Source organism: Typopeltis vanoorti, chromosome 13, assembly GCF_054136105.1.
Source record: "Typopeltis vanoorti isolate ZY-2024b chromosome 13, IOZ_Tvanoo_1.0, whole genome shotgun sequence".
Lineage (NCBI taxonomy): Eukaryota > Metazoa > Arthropoda > Arachnida > Uropygi > Thelyphonidae > Typopeltis > Typopeltis vanoorti.
This window is the reverse complement of record NC_143561.1, coordinates 16,420,800-16,443,785: the sequence shown is the minus strand read 5'-3', so window position 1 is coordinate 16,443,785 and position 22,986 is coordinate 16,420,800. Positions and strand designations below refer to the sequence as shown.

General features: G+C 36.3%; 1 protein-coding gene across 2 annotated transcripts in view; it reads left to right on the top strand.

Annotated features, from left to right (window-relative positions):
* Window positions 1-472: 472 nt before the first annotated feature.
* Window positions 473-22,986, top strand: part of Mulk (acylglycerol kinase-like protein Mulk) — a 182,859-nt gene continuing 160,345 nt past the window's right edge. The window contains exons 1-2 of one of the 2 annotated variants that reach the window (XM_090402840.1): window positions 473-691; window positions 8,047-8,176. In XM_090402840.1, coding sequence (XP_090258966.1) covers window positions 8,067-8,176 — 110 coding nt within the window. In that variant the 5' untranslated portion in view covers window positions 473-691; window positions 8,047-8,066. Of the gene's footprint in view, window positions 692-8,042; window positions 8,177-22,986 lie in introns of both variants that reach the window. The other variant, XM_090402841.1, reaches the window with a different exon arrangement.

Here is a 22,986-nt window from a genome sequence, read left to right as displayed (position 1 = left end):
CCAACCTTTGAGTTATCTTAGCTTGCACTACTTAAAAGACATGAGCGCTACTGAAGCGTTCATGTTCAGGCGATATATTCGCCTTTTATTAGTGCATTTAGTAATAGATAACACTATCTGTGATGGTGGTAATATTAAGTGTAGCTCTAAGGATTAAATGCCCTTTTAATCCTCATCTCTCGACAGCCTGAAGAACCAACAGATCGAATAAAATGTCATAGTTATCTTAAGCGGTAGAACTGTCAAAAAACAAACAAAAAAAAACTGTAAAATCTTTTAAGGTGTAAATATTTTTCCATACTTGCTGTAAAAATAAATAAATGCCTATTTATTATTATTATTATTATTATTATTATTATTATTATTATTATCCTTCCTTTAAAGAGATCATGCTGTATTGCATTTATTGACCAAGTAATCAGGAATGCCCTCTCTCGGTATTATATACTAGTAATAAGTCTCATGTGTTGTCTTCTGCTAGAGTTGGTCTTCATTTTTGTAGATTGCTGATACGTAGATTGGCTTTTCCGTATTTGCAGAATGACTTTTTCTTTGCTGGTTTGAGTGGTGGAAATATTTTGTTGTTGTTTAAATGGCTTTGGTATTAACTAAATGCATTCCTTTTGGTAATATCAAGTGGTTGTTTGTAAATAACAGAAATAAATAAAGACGCTATTCTGTTACTTTCTTGGTGAGAATTGAATTATATTCTTAAGTTTCAACTTTTACGGTTAAAAAAAAAAAAGTTATAACTGTTACAGATGATATTGGACTGCTGAATTTTTTTTCTAGAAAAATCATTTCATTCATTAACAGCATCAGAGCTTTATAGGATTCATTAACAGCATCAGAGCTTTATAGGATAGCGCAGAAATATATCCTTTTTAAGGATTTATATTTTGCTATCCTGTAAAAAAAAAAGAAAAAAAAAAGAACATTAACGTTTATAAATTACAGCGCTTGGTTATTGATGGTAAAAACTTATCTTGTTACACTTCAGCAGATGATATTAAGCTACTAATATTGTATTTTGTTCTTCAGAAAAAGTCATTGACACCACAAAACTAAACTCCTTTTAAGGATGCAATAATTATTTTAAATAAACACAAAATGAATGTTAATTGAAATTAACATATATGCATATTTTGTAGGAAACAACTAGAAGCATTATGCTGGAGCATGTTCTTGGACAATTCACTAATTAGGTTTGATTTTTTGTTATACACAGTCTTGCTGTAAATACTGTTACAACTTCTGCTCACCCCACTGCTGCCCACAGAATTGTGTGAGCTCAGTTCTGTTAGTGGCACTGTGCACATCTGACATTTGCATGTTTATCAGTACAAAGAGTTGTCTAGCTGTGTGGGTTAACATGCAGTGGGGAGATTATGAGAACCATATAGCTGTAATAACACTTCACAAGGTTGGAATGCAACCACTGTTATTTTCAACATGCTAAATACACTTGGGATTAGTAGGATGTTTGTGTATTGGACTGTCGACCATTATGATGATACTGAAGACGTATCTGACTGCCAAAGAACAGGTTGACTGCACTGCTTTAGGACACAACAGCTTGTGAGTGTCGTGAAGGCACGTCTCTGCCGTAATCCTGTGGGAATGCAGAAAGTGATGTTGCAAGAGATGAACATTTTGCAGAGAATGATTTCAAATGTACTAACTGATGACCTAAGGATGAGAGCCTGTTGTCATTCTACTGGACACTTCCTAACACCACAACTTATGTGGCAGAGAATGATAAATCAAAGGCACTTCTCTGGTGGTACATGAACAACAAATACAGAGATATCCTTTTCACAGATGAGAAGATTTTCACCACTAAAGAGTCTGCACCACTAAATTTCACTGCCAAAATGATCATGCCCCAGATAGTTGCACAGCATGTGCCATAACACCCAAGATTCAGAGAGATCATCATCATCATCCCACGTCAGTGATGGTTTGGTGGGGGAATTACGTATTGTGGGTAATTCCCCCACCAAACCATCACTGACGTGGGATGATGATGATGCATTTCTGCGAAAAAGAAATCAAAAACCCCACCAAAGTGTATGAAGACACTGTGGTAAAACCTGTGGTATGGTCTCTAAACAACACCTTGGTTCACAGTAGACAGCAGAAGGCCTCAATCCTGTTGGAAGGTCTTCTGCTGCCTACTGTGAACCAAGGTGTTGTTCAGAGACCGTTCCACAGGTTTCAGCATGGTACTGTCGACAGAGTGTAGCATACAGGTAGCCTGCCTCACTGCGCAGCTTAAGGGTGCCCATTCAGCCATGTTGTGGTAGGTACCCTATTAGGGCAACAAGATATTTTACAGCATCTGATGTAAATGGAATAGATTTATTTGAAGAATTAAAAATTCTGTCAAAAATAATGTCACCTCACCATATTTTATCGTATATAACTAAAATCTTGTAGAAATTTATCCCAATGTAACCGCCGCCCTAAGGATATTATTAACAATTCCTGTTAGCATAGCAAGTGCAGAAAGAAGTTTTTCCAAGCTTAAACTGTTTAAAAATTATTTCCACACAGCAGTGACCCAAGAAAGATTGGTTGGCCTAGCAACTATATCGATAGAGGTAAATATAGCTTATAATTTAAATTTAGAAGAGCTTATAAACAGTTTTATTGTGCGATATCCCCTTGCAACAAACATTTAATTAATATTATTATGTAATTGTTTTGCATTAATGTCATCATCATCAAATTCCTGCCATGTACCCTCAAGGGGTGTACAGGATATGATAGTACTACATGAAAAAAATTACATCATTACTAACTTCCTATCTACAATTTTCCTCCAAATCAGTCTATTACTTGTCAAGACTCCCACATTATCAGATCTTATATTTCTATTGTCAAAGGCACTTAGTACCGTATCAATCTATCAATCCACCTATATCTTGGTCTTCCTCTGGTTCGTTTTGCTGTCAACCTGGCAGAGAACACTTGTTTTGCTAATCTTTCTTCGCCCATTCTGTTAAAGTGACCATACCACCTGAGATTAGCTCTGCTAACACATTCCTGGATGCTGACAATGTCAAGTTCTTCCCTGATATCCTCGTTTTTAATATGATATTGCCATTGATGCCATCTGTTCACGCCTCTAATCTTTCTCAGGACTCTCATATCTGCGGTCTCTAGTCTTTGGTCAAGTGTTTTACTTCTGACCCAGCTTTCAGATCCATAAGTTAAAACTGGTTTGAACACTGTCTTATATACAGCTAATTTAGTGTTCCGACTAATTTCTCTCTTATTCCATATGAATTTATTCAATTGACTTCCCACCATACCAGCTTTGCTGATTCTGTTGTCTATTTCTATATTTAATTTACCATCTTCAGTAAAAATCGTGCCTAAGTAGCTGAAATGTTTTACTTGTTCCACAGCTTCTCCATTCACAACACAGTTGACATTTTCAATGATTCTGCCTATTTTCATTGTCTTTGTCTTTTTATTGCTGACCTTCATACCATATCTATTACAACAGCTATTCAATTTAGTCAGAGAATCTTGCAGACTTGTAGCGGATTTATTTAGAAGTATAACATCATCCGCATAAATCAAAGAGCTGACATTAACATCTCCAATTTTGATATCAGGTTTAATACCACTTTCCTTCATAATGTGATCCATATAGATGATGAATAACAGAGGGGATAATGTACATCCTTGTCTCACAAAAGATTTAACATTAAACCATCTTCCTGTACTTCCTTCAATTCTAACTGCTGACTTACAACTCAAATAAAGACAAAGTATTGCTTGATATAATGCCCCATTGACACCATATAACTGCAGCGTATTGAATAGCTTCTCTCTTGGCACCTTGTCATATGCCTTTTCCAAATCGACAAAACTTAAATACAGATGTTTGTTATATTCCCATGCTTTCTCGACTGTTTGTCATAAAGTGAAGATCTGATCCTGACAGCCTCTATTTGTCCTGAATCCAACTTGTTCTTCATCAAGCTTTTCTTCCACAATTCTTCTCAACCGTTTCTCAAGTATACTTGCATAGATCTTGCCAGGAACACTCAGTAGGGAAATACCTCTGTAATTCTCACATTCAGTTTTATTTCCCTTTTTATATATGGGTACTATGAGAGCTTTACTCCAATCATAGGGAATTCGTCCCTCTGTCCAGGCTTTCTGAACTATGCAGTGCAGCCACTGTAAGACCACCATACTTGCATTTTTGGTTGAATATCATCTACTTCTGCTGCCTTTCCACATTTCAAGCCTTTGATGGCTTTTTCTACTTCAAGAATGGATATGTATTCCTGAATGCTTGCCTGGGCAGGCAAGCATTCAGGAATACATATCCATTTTTTTTACCACTTTTTTTTACCATTTTTTTTACCACAGGAATACATATCCATTTTTTTACCACTGTGCTGTCATCACTCACTGCTTGTTTCATTTAGCAGTTTTTCAAAGTAATTACTCCATACTTCAAGGATATCTTTTTATCCCGTTTTCATGTCACCTTTATCATCTCTAACTCCTTTTACAGCAATCTCTCCTCCATTCCTAAGCTTCTTCAACAACCTCCAGAATATTTTGCCACCTTCTTGATACTTATTTTCTGTATTCTTGCCAAAGTCCTCCCATGACTTTTGTTTAGCTAGTTTTACACAGTGTTTAGCATTCTTGCATTTGTCTCTGTATTCTCTAAGAGCACAAGCTGACTTATTTGACAGGAACTTTTGATATGCTTTCTTCTTTTCCTTCACTGCCTCTTTAACTTCCTGTGTCCACCTGGGAGTTCTGATTTTTTTATCCTTGCAGACAACCTCACCACATGCCTCTCTGGCAGAATCAATCAATGTTTTCTTCAGAGTTGGCCACTGAATCTCCAAGGTTTGATTCCTGTTCTCAAACTTTCATTTTTTCTTCAATAATCTTTGTGTATTTTAGTCTACAGTTTCACATCTGAGAGCTGCTCAACTTTAATTTGCTTTAAAACTTTCTTACATGATATTCTTTTTAATATGAAATTCAATTTTATCCTATTCAAAACTAAATAGTGATGACTTCCAGTTTCAAATCCTCTGTACACTCTGGTGTCTTGCACCAGGGAGAAAACATCACTGTCAACAATAACATAGTCAATGAGACTTTTCTTATTCCTTGCCTCTTCTCTCCATGTGAATTTGTTCACATTTTTATGTTGGAACATGGTGTTAGTAATAACCAATCCATGTCCTGAGCAGAAATCCAACAGATATTTGCCATTAATATTAGCTTTGCTCTTTTCTCCAAATTTTCCCAAAACATTTTGTATGTCTGACAGTCACTTCGTACTCTGCTATTTAGATCCCCAACAAGGACCAACTTTTCCTTTTTCATTGTATCAGTAGCTTTCTCTAAAGCCTCAAAAAATTTCTCCACTTCTATCTTAGTAGAGCCTTCTGTGGGACCATTGGCACAAAAAAGTCTCATTATCCAGTTCCCCATTGTGATGATATTCGTCCACATCACTCTACTCGAGACTGCCTGCCATTCAAGAAGATTACCTCGTATTTTGTGTTGAATACTATGGCTACTCCTTCTTTCCCTTGATTTTCTTTGCCTGAATATAACATTTTGTATTTATTGCTCAGAAAGATCTCGCCAGTTTTTGTCTTTTTTGTTTCAGTCACCCCTATTATGTCAATCTGGTGCTTATCTAATTCCTTAGCTAGCTCCATTTCTTTGCTATTCAGGCTTCTTACGTTGATAGTACCGATCTTTAACTCTGGTGATGTTGAGTTGGGGTTTGTTTTCAGATTTGTTCCACTAGGTGACTTTTCGCTGTTTGCCCTGGTTCCCTGGCGAAAACAACGGGGACTTATTTAACTGGGCGACGCCCAAGCGGCATGAAATTTTGTCATGTTGTACCATCATTTTTAAATTTGGTTTAACCAATAAGAATACAATTTGGTCGGCTAAATCCCAAATTGCCAGCCCATCCTCGTTCGTTCAGTATCCAAGAAGATACCCAACAGGGTGGACCACGAGAAGGTGAGGATTGGACATTAGGTCAGAAGCCCTGTTCGGTTCTCCGCATTCCTTTAAACGCTGTGTGGAGATCTCCTCTCAGTTATACAGCTTTGACTCTTAAGCACCCCTGCATTAATGTTTCTGTAGTAATAAAAACAGAATAGCAACTGGAGATTTTCTTATATTTTTGTCTTATAATCCATCAGGGGCGATATTTAATTGTTTGCCTCAGGGTGCGATCTAATCTGGTGACTGCCCTGCACAAGATAAAAGGTAAGAATCACACAACAATGATTGGAGGTGAATGTACCTGACCACATATCACCATCTGATTAGCCATCTGGAAATCCCAATCTGAATTCTTTGGACTTCAAATTGTGGTTGTAGCCTGAAGGAAATAACACCCTAACATCACCAGTCTAAAGGCAGATTTGGAGCAACACGAGCATCCATTTTCATTGGATGTTGTACTTGCTGCTATCGATATATGGCCTCACAGACTTCTGTCTTGCTTGAAGGCAAAAGAAGCGTATTTTCGGCTCATGGGCATGTGGTGATTTGAGAAAACGGAGAGTGGAAATATATGAGACCACTATAAAATTTTAGATTATTTGTTTAAAAAAAATAATAAAATAGGTAAGATTTTAACCCATGCTGTGCATGTTTGAAATTTATTATTATTATTACGGGCGACTCTAGGGAGTCCTTAGACTCATAGAGGGAGGCCCTGAACATCATGTCCACATAACTATACGGCATTCTCACAGTATCTATCATACCTTGCCTTGAACTCGCTCACTGTCATAGCACCCACAACAGACTCTGGCAGCTTATTCCACTCATTTACCACTTCCAGGTCTAACACCCTTGCTAACCACACTCTTGCCCAGCTTCCATAGGTGCCCCTCTCATATCTCCCCTTTTCTGCCTATCAATTAATTTCTGCAACCCACAAATCTTCAACCTGTTCTCATAAGGTTCATTCTATAGACCTGCTATCATCTTGGTCACTCGCCTCTGGATCCTCTCCACCTCCTCCCCATCATGAAGAAACCTAAGTGACCAAATCTGAGCACAGGTTTAGTGTATATTAATGATTTTATGAATATTTGAAGCATGAAATTCACATTACCTTACTTACTCATCAGATGTTACTGAATGAAAGTTTAGCACGCATTACATAATTGGTGAACTTATTTCAGAGTAAGTGCGAAACTAATTTATAATATAATGAAACAGAAGGAATCATTTTTAGATGAGCAGTATAGTTGGTCAACAGCGATGTCAGAGGTGTATTTTTTTTCCTGGCGATTAAAATGCCCATAGGGGAAATGAGAGCATTAACATTAAAGGAATGAATCTTTCTTTCACTTTTTTTTTTTTTTTTTTTTTTTTTTTGTGACAACTCTACTCTCTGGCTGCCAAGATTAAATTAAATAATACTAATGCATACTAACTAATAAAAATAACCTCATGAAAAAGTTCGAATTATAGATATGTAATAGAACTAATAAAAACTACATTACGGAAAAATGCTAACCACATAGATTATTAGATATTCTAGTAGATATATTTCTAGTAAACATTAACAGAGGCAGGGCCATACTTATACACAAGTGCACGAGGCTCTAGCTGAGGCCCCCCAAAAATCAGGGCCAATTTAAGGACCCAACAATGAGGGAGGTGCTCCAGAACACTAGTGCCTCAGGCTCCATCCACCTCAGGAAAAGTGTAAGTATGGCCATAAACAGAGGTTATTGTTATGTAAATTATTTCTTATAAAAATAAACATGGTTCTATTTATGAAGAGAGTTGTAGACAGTTGAGTAAAAAAAAAAAATAAATAAATACAGTACATACTATATTTAAAGCAGTTCTAAATCCACAGGGAAAGTTTTTTAAAAAAACAAGTCCCGTTTTTTTTCTTTTTAACTGGATAGGGGCACTTAACTTTGCTGCTATATGTTAAGACAATGGTTAAATAATATTGCTTTTATTATGTGATAAATAGTAATTCTTGTTTATTTTGCAAGGAAGAAAGTGTCTCATGTACAGTCATGAAAATGATAATTAAAATAGCAAGAACTATCAGGAATCACTGGAAGAAAAGTGCATTTGCTGCAACAGCCTTGGCATTTGGAGGAGCATATGCAAAAGATAAATATCGGTATTATTATTATCATTATTGTTATTATTTTATTATCTTTTTCATCATTAAGGGTTAGGGTGGATACTAGATATGATAGTCCCAAATAATTCATATTTCATGACTCATCATCATCATCATCAACAACCATGGGTCCAATGCCCATAGGTGTCTGCTGCCATCTTGATGTGATTCTTCCATTGCATTCTAATTTGTGCAAGATGACTCAGTTTGTGTATAGAGTTTTCACACCATTTGATGATGTCATTGCCCCATTCTCTGTTATGTCTTCTCTTTTGTTCTTTCCTTCAGTCATTCCAAACAGCAACATTTTTAATTTTCTTTCATCATTCATTCTACATATATGGCCAAATAAATGTAGTTTCCTTTTGATTATTTTCTGGATCAGGTTTTCTTTTGATTGTATTTGTCTGTAGATTTCCTCATTGTTCCCTTTCTGTATCCAGCTTATTCTCAAGATCTTTCTATAGCACTTCCTCTGAAATGCCAATATCCTCCTTTCAGATTCTCTCAGGCATACCCAGGCCTTGCATCCATAGAGCATGCTGCTGAAATTACAGGTTTCTACAATGTGTGGTTTAGTTTGCATCTTTATAGCTCGGCTCTTCCATATTTTGTCCATGGCTTTTAAAATAGTTGTTGCTCTGAGTATTCTAATTTTTTTCTTTTTTTGGGATCCAAGTCATGCGTCATGTGGCATCCAAGATATGTGAAGTGTTCCACATTTTCCAGTTGAAATCTGTCTATCATAACTCCTGTTGTCTGAATTTCATTGTTTTAGTTTTTTCAAAGTTGACATTTAGTCCATATCTTTATCCTTCTGTGTATAGTGTTTGCAATGTCTGTTCCAGCCTTGCTGCATCTTCTTCAATCAGGATGATGTCATCTGCAAAGCAGAGGTAGTTTATTCTCATGCCATTTATTGAAATGCCTCCACCTTCTTCTTTAATCTTATCTAGTGTTCTTTCCAGATGTGTGATGAAGATGATTGGTGATATTGGGTCCCCTTGTCTTGTGCCTTGACTAGTGGCAAACCAATCTCCAGTCTCAGCTGCTATTCTGATTTTGCTTGTGCTTGACTGTTTATATCTTTCAGCAGGTGGATCAATTTATTTTCCACACCATATGATTCTCTGAAAACTCTGCTACAGAAACTAAGTATTGAACTTTTTCAAGTCCCCAATAAATGGATGATGATCTGACACCTGGCAATAACCTACTCACCCGTGCTTCCACCTCTTTGTCTCATCCAGATGACACCACTGTTACCGCACTTAAAGATAATACTGACTTCCTGGCATCGCTCTTCTCCATATCCTGCACAGATGACTGAGGTATATGTGTGTGTGTGTGTGTGTATATATATATATATATTTGTTTTAATATATATATAAGCCTCAACACACACACACATATATATAGCCTCTTGCCATACCAGAAACTAGCATCATATGCCTGATGTCGTTTTTCAGCCGAAATACATCAGAAGAATACTTAAACACCTTGGACATGAAAAAAGTCTTCTGGTCCTGGTGTCATTTCTTAAATATTATGCTCCAGAGTTAGCATCTGTCCACTTTTTCATTCTGTATCTACTTTTCACTTGTTTATCTACTGACTGTATACAAATCTTAAATCTGCCCAACCATAGAATTCTGTTTACATGTTTGAGGTGGTGCATCTAACACCTCCTTAAAAATTCTCAATGCTTTCCAGAGGAGAATGATTCAACTGATAGATGATCTCTTCTTTACTGACTCACTTAAACCTATTTCATAGATACACTGTTTCAATTATGTCTTTTCTAATACTCCCACCCATGGATTCTACTCCACTGAACTGGCAACTATCACTCCTCCACTTTTTTTTGCTGACCTGTTAAAACAAGAGCAGCAGCTGCAAACTGAATGACTCTACTTTTCATTTTTCTTTTTTTTCTGTGTACCACTCTCTTCTGGAGCAAATTTCCTCATGAAGTGTTTCCAAACAACTACAACCTTTAGTTCTTCAAGAAAAATGTCAAATTTTTTCTTTCAAAACGTTCTTCTACTGCTTGTATATGGGATATATATATAATACGGAGGCTGTTCAATAAGTTATGACTATATTTATACAGAAAACAGATTACCTTTAATCGTCATCATTTATATGGTCTTTTTCGAAGTAACTACCGTGAGATGCGATGCATTTGTCCCAACGTTGCATCCACGTCTTAAACACATGTGAAAGTCCATTTTTTGAGAGTTCTTTCAAAACCGCCTCTGCAGCTTTTTTACACATGCTTTGTTGCTTTCGAAATGGCGGCCTCTTAGTGGTTTCTTGAGCTGAGGAAACAGCCAGAAATCGCACGGTGCAAGATCAGGACTGTATGGAGGGTGTGGTAGGATATCTATGTTGTTGTTCTGCAAAACGTCCACTACACCACCAGCAATATGTGGCCTTGCATTATCGTGGTGCAATAAGAAGCCATTCTTCGGCAATGGACGCTTCCTTTTGACGTTCTGTACCATTGTCCGTAAAACATCTGCATAGTATGAGCCGTTTACAGTATTCAAGTTGGTAAACAATGCCTTCGTATTCAAAAAAAACATTATGGTCCTAACTTTACCAGCCGATTTTACAGTTTTTGCTTTCTTGGGGATAGGCGAAGTGAATGGAAGACGGATGCTTCCATTCACTGCTTTGTTGTTTCATTGTAGGGTCATAGTGATACAACCAAGCTTCATCTGCTGTAATGATGCGTTTTAAGAAGTTGTCGCCTTCTTGTTCCAGTCTTTCTTTCCGTTCTGTGCACACATCCACGCGATGCTGCATTTGCTCCGGTGTCAAGAGTTTGGGAATCCATCGGGCGCCAACATATTTCAGTCCCAAATGTTCAGCCATGATTGAGTGAACACTTCCCACAGAAATATTCAAGGACAACATGCAGCTGCCGTACTGTAATTCTGTGATCCTCCTTGATGATAATCACTGCTGTGTTGATCATTGTCTCTGTGATGGACATTGAAGGTCTTCCCTCACGTTCAAGATCTTCCACATTTTGCCTTCCTTCCTTAAAAGTTTTATGCTAGCGAAAAACACTTGCCCTCGACATTGCTTCATCGTGGAAAGCTTTGCGTATCATGTTAAAAGTGTCTGATGCCGATTTTTGCAAACGTACACAAAATTTAATCGCATAACGCTGTTCCAAGGACGCTTCCATTTCGACAACTGGTCGCAGCTCGTAGGCACGCCAAAACAAGCTTGCGTTTAATCACGTGACACTCTGGCACATCAGCCCATATACGCCATCTATCAACCTCTTTTGTTAATACAGATAGCAACATTTCTTTATTCCACGGAAATTAATATTGTGATAAGTGGTTTCGCAACAGTAAAATTAGTCTTATTACTTATTGAACAGCCCTCGTATATGCCCATATAATTTATAAATAACAGCTAAGATAGTTTACCACCATGCCTTATACATAAATTAACATCAGACCATCTTGAATATCTTTTGGTTCTATTTGTAATTAGGAACTTCTGTGTAAACTGTTTATTGCTATGTGTAGCCATTTGTACTTTACCTATATAGTGTTTTGAGTTTTTTTGAGATTGAAGTTAGACTCTCCTTGTTTGGCAGCTTATTTTTATTTATTTATTTTTTTTGTTTTCCCTTCAACTATTTTTTCTTTGCACTTTCATATATGCTTGCATAAATAATTTCTGAAACACAAAGTAAGGAAATTCTTATTTACTTCTTCCATTCTGTTTTTTAATTTCCCTTTTTTGTAAATTGGGATAATAATGATCTAATGAGTCATCCAAGATTCAGCTGTCTGATCAGTTATTGAATTATGCAGTTTAGCCAGTGTATAACTTGTATACCTATATTTCTGGTTGAATATCATCTACTCCAGCTACCTTTCTGGATTTCAGTTTGTTTTCTGATGGCTTTGTTGTTCCCCCCCCCCCCCCTCAGATATTGATATACATGGTGGTAATAATTAAACTTACCCTATTCAGAAGTGATACTGTGACGCCTTATGCTCGATCTAATAGGGAGAACTAATCAAGACGAGAAGAATTCTGCCAAAAATGTTTTAGTTCAAAAACTCACAGATAAGGAGAATATGGCACTGCGCAGTGTAAAAAGTGTTAAAATGGGAAGACAAATGAATAACAGGGACTAAACTAAAATGAAAGATTACATTTATGTGCTGCATTACAATAGCAAAGGAATAAAACAGTTATTATCAATTTAATTTAGCACAGTAATTACAGTATTACAGTTACTTAAGTATTGTCACAAACCTGCTGCGCAACTCAAGCGCATTGAGTTTGCCTGCAAAAGTTGACTTGGTTTGATGTGGCCACTGTTCTCGTGGACCAGAAATTGCATTCTGTACACAGCATTCTCAATAGCATGTTTGAAGGAATGGTCATCATTGTCTGTGGTATGTTATCCTTTAAGGCTGCCAAGTTCATGACACTGTCATGATAAAAGTTGGCCCTCAGGTGACCTCACAACCAAAAATCGAATGGAGTAATCAGGGGAGCAAGGTGGCCATGCAAATAATCACTCTTTTTTTCTGTAAAGTGATGCCATAGAAGCTGATGTACTGGTTGTGCAATGTGGGGAGGTGTTTCATCTTGCATAAAAATGGTCTCGTCCAGACATCGTCATTGCTTGAAGTTGCACAATATTTCCTTGCGGTAATGGAACAAGTTACTGGTCCTGTTGGAGTGATGTTCTCAAATAAGAATAGCCCTGTTATAAAATCTGCTGTGAAGCTACACCAAACAGTAATTTTCCGTGAATGTAATGGGAGTTTCTGAGCACACTAGGTAATTTGGAAGCCCAAATTTTGGGTGTTTACAGCCCTGTTCAGATAAAAAGTGACTGACATCTCACCAGATGTCAGTCACTTATCATAATCATCGTGTAGCAGCTGCTGTATATGGCTGATCTTGTATAGATAAAATGTAATAACTTTGTGCAAGACTTTCCTATTGTGGAATAATGTATATATCCAGTTGTTGCACTACCTCAACGGGCTCTCCTACTGCCAGCAACATTTTCATCTGATCTGTTGGCAATTGTGGCAACTTCTTCAATTGCCCGTAGTGGCACTAGTTTCCATCCTCTGCCATGTTGAACTTCCAAAGATCCTGTTTCTTGAAACTTGCGAATCATCAATCTAACTGCATTATCTGAGAGAGGGTTTATGCAAGTTCTGACGAGTTCTAAACTCATGAAGAACAGCTGCTGCATTGCATTCATTAAGGTAAAATAACTTTATGAATCAAAGAAAAAGATAGAGCTAGCTGAACATTGCAAAAATGCCATGCTAATATAAATGGTATTACTGACACTAAGAAGACAAAGCAAAAACTTTTTTCTTCAGGCATAAGGTTCATAGAACAGTGAACCTTTATGCCTAAAACATTGAAAGGTAAAGTGAGGTGCATGTTGAACACAACTATTAATAAGAGTGCATTTATGAAGTTTTCCCTTTACTTTATAGCTCTTATGATGCTAGCAAAATTGGTGTTCAACATAATTTTATTCAAATTTTTGGCTTCTTAGTCTACAACAACGGCATATTCCTCTATTGGCAACTTTTCAAACTAAAATTTTTTTTTTCCCCATGGAATCCTTCTTCTCATGTCTCGATTAGTCAACCTACCAAATTTGGTGACATTCTATTGTTAGATTGAGCTACATGAGGCTCTGAATAGGGGAAGTTTAATTGTGGCCACCGTGTATATACTTTTGTTTGATATTCTCCTTTTCTATCACTTTTTTTTTTTTGTGAGCTGACCTCCTTTCTAGTGACTCAAAAAACTGAATAAGTCTCACTGTCCAATTTCTCATTTCCCACATCATTATACTTGAAATTGGCTCTCTAAAGAAGTTTATCTTTTTGATTTTTATTGACTACTGTTCTGTAAACTTTTATGCATGAAAAAAAAAAAAAGTTTTTGCTTTGTCTTCTTAGTGTCAGGAATACCATTTATATTAGCATAGCATTTTTGCAGTGTTCAGCTAGCTCCATCTTTTTCTTTAAGTCTTTTTATTTGGGTACCTGTCTTCAGTTCTTTTGACATTGAGATTATTCCAGTAGCTGACTTTTCATTGTTTCCATGATTCCTTATCAAAACAATCATTATAAGTATGTAGTTAGTTTGGTCAATATAAATATAGATAATACTTATTTTGAATTTTTGTTTTTGATCAGTGGTCAGTGACCATTTTACTGTTGTTTGCCATATGTTAGAAATACATGGTTTTTATTTGGATGGTGGATATTAGACACAATTTTTTTTATTATTTTTTTATTTTTTATGAAAGCAACATTTCTGAAGTTATGAAATTATATTTAATGAAGTGACTAGTTTCACTGATACTTCACTTATATCATCAAGATATTGTACATATAACACTACATGATTAAAAAATTAGCATGATACTGAATAATAATATCTGTTAAAAGCACAACTGTTATGTGTGGGTTAGTCATATTGAGATTTCAAACCACAACTTTAGTGGTTTAAGAGAATTGACTAGATTCAGTCATTTTGTAATAAGTTATCCTGGTTTAAGTTCAGATTATCTAATAAATTTAAGTCTCTTAGACTTAAATTTATTAGATAATCTGAACTTAAACCAGGAATAAGTCTAATAAATTTAAATCTCTTAGACTTAAATTTATTAGATTATTCATGACTGTGATTTTCTTGTTTTGCCTTAATTTTAAATGATACATTTTTGGAAGAGAGAGAAAAAAAAAAGTATAGCAATTACTCACCAAAGTATGATGCAAACTCTCACTATAGTAAATATCATTATAACAAATTCACTCACTATAACAGGCTACCAGTAAGTTTCAAACAGAGCCCCATAAGCAATACTATTCTGAAGAAAATTTATTACAGCAGGCTATCTACTGTAAACCATTTGGTCGTGTACTTTTGGTATAGTGCAGATTGATTGCAATAAAGCTGCTGCCAATAAATTTTGGGATCGTTAATGAAACTTAGCACTCATTTCAGTTTTGATTTAAATTAGATAATTGACAAAAAAATAAGCAGAACATGCCTATTTGAATAATTGCATTGTTGATCTCGCATCCCTCAGACTGGAACCTTCCATTCTGCAGTAGATGTTTGCTTTGATGGCAGTTGTCCATAATTATCATTAAATTCTTGATACGTACTCTTGGGTGGGGAGGAGGGTACAGGATATTATGATAGTACTACAAGAAAAAGTTATATCATTACTAACTTCCTGTCGACAATTTTCCTCCAAATTAATCCGATATGCATCAAGATCCCAATATTATTAGATCTTCTAAGGCACCTTTTACTTTCACCTAGATCTTGGACTTCTTCAGGGTCATTTTCTTTCTATCCTGGCAAAAAACACTTGTTTTGCCAACCTTTCTTCTTCCATTCTACTTAAATGGCTATACCACCTAAGATTAACTCTGCTAACATATTTCTGAATGCTAACAATGGCAAGTTCTTTCTTAATATCCTCATTTTTAATGTGATAATGCAATTGATGCCATCTATTCACTCCACTAATCTTTCTCAGAACTGTTATATCTGTGGTCTCCAGTTTCTGATCAAGTGTTTTATTTCTTACCCAGCTCTCAGATCCATAAGTTAAAATTGGTGTTAACACTATCTTGTACACAGCTAATTTAGTATTTTGACTAATGTCTTTTTTATTCCATATAAATTTATTCAACTGACTTCCTACCATACCAGCTTTATTAATTCTGTTGTGTATTTCCATATTTAATTTACACTATCGTCACTAAAATTTATGCCTAAATAGCTGAAATGTTTTACTTGTTCTACAGGTTCACCATTCAGGATACAGTTGAGGTTTTCAGTGTTTCTGCCTATTTTCATTGTCTTTGTCTTTTTTAATGGTGATTTTCATATCAAATTTATTACAACAGTTATTCAGTTTAGTTGGAATATTGCAGATTCCTCGACTAAATTGTACTAAATTTACTTAGAAGTATAACATCATCTGTATAAAGTTGCCCATAAATATATATGTATCAGGTCATCCCAAAAGTAATGTAATTTTTATACTGTACTTTCAAATTTGTTAGCTTGTCTAAACATGAATTTTTAAAGCTTTATAAGCCACCTCAGCTTAGCAGTAGCGGCCTCATTCTAAGGAATTCCATCTTGCAAGAACATCATACATAAGTTATTGTTTAAATAACCTTTTATCTATGGAGGTCACTGAAGAGCACATCATGCTTTATGCGTTCAAAAAAAAAGTTGCAAACACTGTAAAAAATGTGCAAGAAGTGTATGGCAATAATATTTTGAATGTGCCAACGATGGTTCCAGAAATTTTGAACCATCGTTGGCACTTGCTCTAGGCATGCTCTCTCTCTCTCTCTCTCTCTCTCTCTCTCTCTCTCTCTCTCTCTCTCTCTCTGTAATGATATGCAGGAAGCCACTATTGCAAGAAATGCCAATGCAATTGTTGAAGATTTAGCAAAAGATCTTAATTCATCATCGACCGTCCATTGCCATTTGCTAGAACTTCGAATAGTGTCTAAGCTCAGTAAGTGGGTTGCTCACAAACTGACAAACAACTATCAAAAAGAGCGCCTCAACATCTGCACTGCTCTTCATTCTCGAGAGGTTTGAGTCGTGTAGTCACTGGTGATAAAAAGTGACTAAAGATTAAACAGATATTAATTTATCTGTTTTGTAATTTTATAGTGCATAGATTTTTTTTTTTTTAATAATCTTGATCCATGCAATGATTATTATAAAAGAAACACTGATAAATCAGGTTAACTGTATATTCCAGTTATAATTTTTTTTTTTTCCTTTAATTCACTGGAATGATTTAGTCTTCAAATTACTCCAGTTAGTTCCATCTTTGAACACTTGTAAAGCACTGCACAGCTGTTGTTTCTTACTGACTGAGAAACAGATGACTTCTAATTAATAACTTCTAACTGATGACTTTTAACTAATATATATATATATATATATATATATTTTTTTTTTTTAAAAAAAAAAAAAAATTTTTTTTATGGCTATTTGCCTGTTTTTCTTTAGGACTATCCCTTTTATGATGTCATTGGCTTTTTACTCATTTTTTAGAGGCATTACTGATGTTTTAAAGACAGATACATGAAGAATGTAAGGAAGGAATAATTTTGATGAAGGTAGTGGGTTCATTCGGGATAACAGGCTAAACCTCAGCCAAAACAAGACCTTGATCCTCAGAAGGTTTTGTTAAGCATTTGGTGGGATATGGCCGGTATTATACACTCACTTTGAACTCTTGCTACAAAATCAAACAATCACAGCTAAAGTATACTGTGAACAGCTCAATCGATTGAATGAAAAGCTGAAGGAAAAGATGTTCCCTGGTCAATCGAAAGGGTGTTGTTTTTCCACATCCTCCATATTCTTCTGATCTTCTACCTTCAGATTACCACTTATTTCAAAGTTTGCAACATTTCATTAATGAAAAACATTACGATACATTAGAGGCTCTGAAATTGAGCCTAAGTGACTTCTTTGGCTCGAAACCTCCTGAATTCTATAGAAATGGCATTATGAAGCTTTCACAAAGTTAGAAGAGCATTATTAATTCAAATGAAGAATATATACATGATTAAATTAGCCAAGTGATTTATTTTTTATATCCTTTCAAAATTTAATGCCAAAAACATTACTTTTGGGATGACCTGATATTAGTTTATCTGTTTTGTAATTTTATAGTGCATAGATTTTTTTTTTTATAATCTTGATCCATGCAATGATTATTATTAAAGAAACACCGATAAATCAGGTTAACTGTATATTCCAGTTATCACTTTTTTTTATCCTTTAATTAACTGGAATGATTTAGTCTTCAAATTACTCTGGTTAGTTTCATCTTTGAACATTTGTAACGCACTGCACAGCTGTTGTTTCTTACTGACTGAAAAATAGATGACTTCTAATTAATAACTTCTAACTGATGGCTTCTAACTAATATATATATATATATATATATATATATATATTTTTTTTTTTTTTTTATGGCTATTTGCTTGTTTTTTCTTTAGGAGTATCCCTTTTATGATGTCATTGGCTTTTTACTCAATTTTTAGGGCATTACTGATGTTTTAAAGACAGATACATGAAGAATGTAAGGAAGGAATAATTTTGGGCATACCTTTGTAGGATGTTCCTGGTTGTCTTCTTTTGGAGCAGCATCAGGCATATAGCGATAAACATTCATATAGAACTGCTGAAGTATGACTGAGAGGAATGGGTGAGGGGAATGGAAATGTGGAGATAGAAAGTTATGGGAGAATTGTGGATAAGAACAGAGGTATGTGAATTTAAAACCAAGGTTTCAAGGGTGGGCTGTGAATTCTTTGGGAAGAAGTCAAAAGATAGAAATGGGGGGGAAAGAAGAATATGATGAAACAAGATTAGGGATGGGAGTAATGGGGTGTGAGCCATTTTGACTGAGTGTCGTCTTCAGAGCTCATGGGAAAAGTGGAGACTATGTCATGCTGGCTTATTGTATTTGTCATGGGTGTATCTTAATGGGCAAGACTATAATGGGCATGTTACAGTTAAGGAAGTGTTCCTTAACTGTAACATGCCCATTGCACCTAAGACAAAAACAGTAAGCCAACATGACATAGCCTCCACTTTTCCCATGAGCTCCAAGGATGATACTCAGTTGAAACAGCTCACACCCTGTTACTCCCATCCCTAATCTTGTTTCATAGTATTATATCCTTCTCCTTCCCGCTCTCCCATTTCTATCTTTTGCCTTCTTCCCAAAGAATTCACAGCCCACTCTTGAAACCTAGGTTTTAAATTCATAAATTCACATACCTCTGTCTTATCTGCAATTCTCCCAGATCTTCTTATCTCCACATTCCCCTTCCCCTTTCATCTCAGTCATATTTCAGCAGTAGTGTATATCAATGTTTATCGCTATACGCCTGATGCTTCTCCAAAAAAACATGGCTGACAGAAGATGATAAAACTAGTGGGATTGAATGTGGCGGGTATAGCGTGTTCAGGAGTGACAAGAAGAATAAAAAGGGGGGGGGAGTGTTATTGATGATAGCTGATGAGTTGCAGCCAAGGAGTATAGAAGTTGAACTGCAGGATAGAGAAAAGAGCACATTTGAGGCTATTTGGTATGAGATAGAGGCTAGCAGAACAAAATATACAATTGGGTGCTGCTATAGACCAGGTGATGGAATAGATGGTGGGGATAGTATGCATAGACAAATAGAAGAAATGAGTGGAAGAAGGGTAATTATTATGGGAGATTTCAATTATGGTAACATTGACTGGAAGGAGGAGAGGGCACATGGGAGGAAGGAATTGGATTTTATGCGGTTATTAAGGGATAACTATCTGTGACAGCATGTAATAGAAAATACTAGGGGGCAGAGAGTGCTTGACCTAGTAATCGCATCTGAGAATGTGGCTGTAACGAACATGACCATGTTGCCACCAATTGGTGAGAGTGATCATAAGGTCATGACTTGGGAGGCAGCTAAAGGAGTGGAATTTACAATTAAGACAGGGTACGTGTGGAATTACCGGGCTGGTAAGTATGACAAGCTTAGGAGTGTGCTTGGCTCAGTGCCATGGCATGTAAAACTGCAAGGGCTGGATGTTGATAGTGCATGGGAGGTGGTTAAGAAGTGTTTGCAGGAGGCAATGGTTGACTGTGTACCAAGAGTCCGAATAATAAATCAAGTAGGGGTTAAATGGGTGAATAACACCATTAAGCTTGAGCTGCAAAAAAAGAAACAATTGTGGAGGGAATTTAAGGAGAAAGGTGACCATCAGGCACAGGAACAGTATAAAGCTCAGGCCAGAAAGGTAACAAGGGTGGTAAGAAAAGCAAAAGCGGATTATGAAAGAATATTGGCCATGCAGGCTAAAGAGAATACCAAACAGTTTTTTCAATATGTTGCAAGTAAAAGGAAAAATGTTCATGGCAGAATGATTTTAAAAAATGCTGAGGGTAGGGAGGTAACCGAATCAGTCGATATAGTGGAATTACTGAGCGAGCATTTTGCAAAAGTATATCATCCAGGTGGTGACATTGCAGGAATGGAAGAACCAACAGCTTATACTGGAATTGTGATGAATGAAGTAGAGGTAAATAGTCTATTACAGAACTTCAATGTCAATACATCTGTGGGATTGGATGGTATACCAGCTCGTGTCGTACGTGAAGCGACTAAAGAATGTCAGTGCCCTTGACCATTTTGTTTAATTGGAGCCCCTGGTCTGGGTCAGTCCCAAGGGGGTGGAAAGAGGGGAAAATAGTTCTGCTGCATAAAGGTGGTTCCAAGGCTGCTGCTGCTGTTGAAAATTACCGGCCAATCACCATAACAGGAATCGTTATCAAGGTCTGGGAGAAAATAGTCAAGAGGAAAATACAAGATTGGATGATGAAAATGGGATACTGTATCGGGGACAGAATGGTTTTGTGAAGGGTAGGTCATGATTCAGTAACTTGCTCACGTATTATAACACAGTGACAGCTGAACTGGATAAGGGTAATGGGTTTACAGTGATTCTACTGGCCCTTGCTAAGGCCTTTGACAGGATACCACATGGAATTCTAATCAGTAAAATGTAGCATAGGGTTGGTGAGCTGGATAGGAGGATAGTTGACGGAGAGATATCAGAGAGTGGTTTATTCAGGAGTAGAGTCCAAAAGACAGCCTGTGATTAGTGGTGTGCCACAAGGATCTGTTCTTGGACCACTGCTGTTTATTTTGTTGATTGGTGATATAGGAAAGGATCTGAGAGGAACAGTTCATTTGTTTGCGGATGATGCAAAGTTGGGTAGGGCAATAGTGAATGCAGATGATGTTAAAATTTTGCAGGATGATTTGGATAGATTGGAGGACTGGGCTAAGAAGAATGGATGTCAATTTAATGTGCCAAAATGTAAGGTTATACATTTTGGAGTGAAAAGATTAGCAGCAGTTTACTACATTGGTGGAACTGTAATCCAGGAAATTGATGAGGCAAGAGATTTAGGAGTGTTGGTGGATAAGGAGTTGAAGTTTAGGGGACACATTGCAAAAGTGGCCAAATCAGCTCATCAAATCACTTGGTTGCTGAAGAATACTTTGACGAGCAGAGACAAGCATGTTATTGTTCTTCTGTATCGAGCCTTGATAAGACCCCATCTCACCTACTGTGCCCAGATTTGGTCACCTAGGTTTCTTCTTGATGGGGAGGAGGTTGAGAGGATCCAGAGGCAAGTGACCAAGATGATAGCAGGTCTGTGGAATGAACCTTGTGAGAACAGGTTGAGGATTTGTGGATTGCAGAAATTGGTTGATAGGCAGAGGAGGAGAGATATGATTGAGACATTCAAATTACTGAAGGGTTTCTATAAAATTAATAATTCAGAAGATATTTTTGAGAACAGGTCTGGTAGTGGGAGGACCAGGGGACATCTATGGAAGCTGGGCAAGAGTGTGGGTAGTAAGGGTGTTAGAGCTGGGTTCTTTACTTTTAGAGTGATGAGTGGAATAAGCTGCCAGAGTCTGTAGTGGGTGCTGTGACAGTGAATGAGTTTAAGGCAAGGTATAATTGATACTGTGTGAATGTCGAATAGTTGTGATGAACATGATTTGGGACCTCCCTCGATAAGTCTAAGGACTCCCTGGAGTTGCCTGTAATAATAATAATAAAAAAAGAAGACAACCAGGAACATCCTACAAAGGTATGTCCAAAATTATTCCTTCCTTACATTCTTCATGTATCTATGTCATTAAAACATCAGTAATGCCCTAAAAATTGAGTAAAAAGCCAATGACATCATAAAAGGGCTACTCTTAAAGAAAAATAAACAAAATATCCACAAAAGTTAATATTAATTCAGAGGAGTAACATGAAAAATTTTCCAGAAATAATATATATACAGTGGAGCCTCAGTGCAGACACCTGCTCGACTTTGTAGTGCATGTTCTTGATTTTCTTTGTGTCTTGTTGCTTTTTTCATAAATTACAACTCTCCTCCGTGTAGTTAAAGTGAAGTTAAATTTTCGTCTATATTTTGTCTATTGTGTTTATTCTTTTTGTGTAAGATTTTATGCATTTTCATTGTTTTTGTATACGATTTTATGCATGAAGTACTATTATAAAGGTTTAAATAAGCAATCATCTGGGGTTCGGGAACAGATTAAACCATTTTACATTAATTGTTATGGGAAAATGGTTTCAGTTTTCAAACAAATCGGTTCCTGAACAGCCTTTAGGAATGAATTATGTTCGACAACCGAGGTTCCACTGTATATATATTTATATAATAATATAAATATATAATAAATAAATAATAATATATAAAAACTACAGAGGACTTAGACTTTAAAAAATCAAGTAGAAAAGCATGGAGCCTATTAAAGAAGTTAGGTGGAAGTAACCAATCACTCGTAAAAGATCCTTTGGTGACTCCAGATCAAATTGCCTGTCGAATAACCTCGCTGTCTAGAGTTCCTCTCGAGATCATCAACACACACACACACACGGGAAGTTGAACGAACTCTCAAAAACTTACGACAAAGTGCAGATGGTAGTTCCCAATTTTCAAGAGACTTTACCATAGACGAAATAACTGAGTCCTTGAAGGAGGTGAAAACTGGCAAAGCACCAGGCTTTGATGGTGTTCACCCTGAATTCTTGGTAAACTGTGGAAAAATTGCTCGTCAATGGTTATCAAGATTTTCTCACATTTTAAGGCCAGAAACCTTCCAACAGCCTTTAAGAGAACCAAAATAATA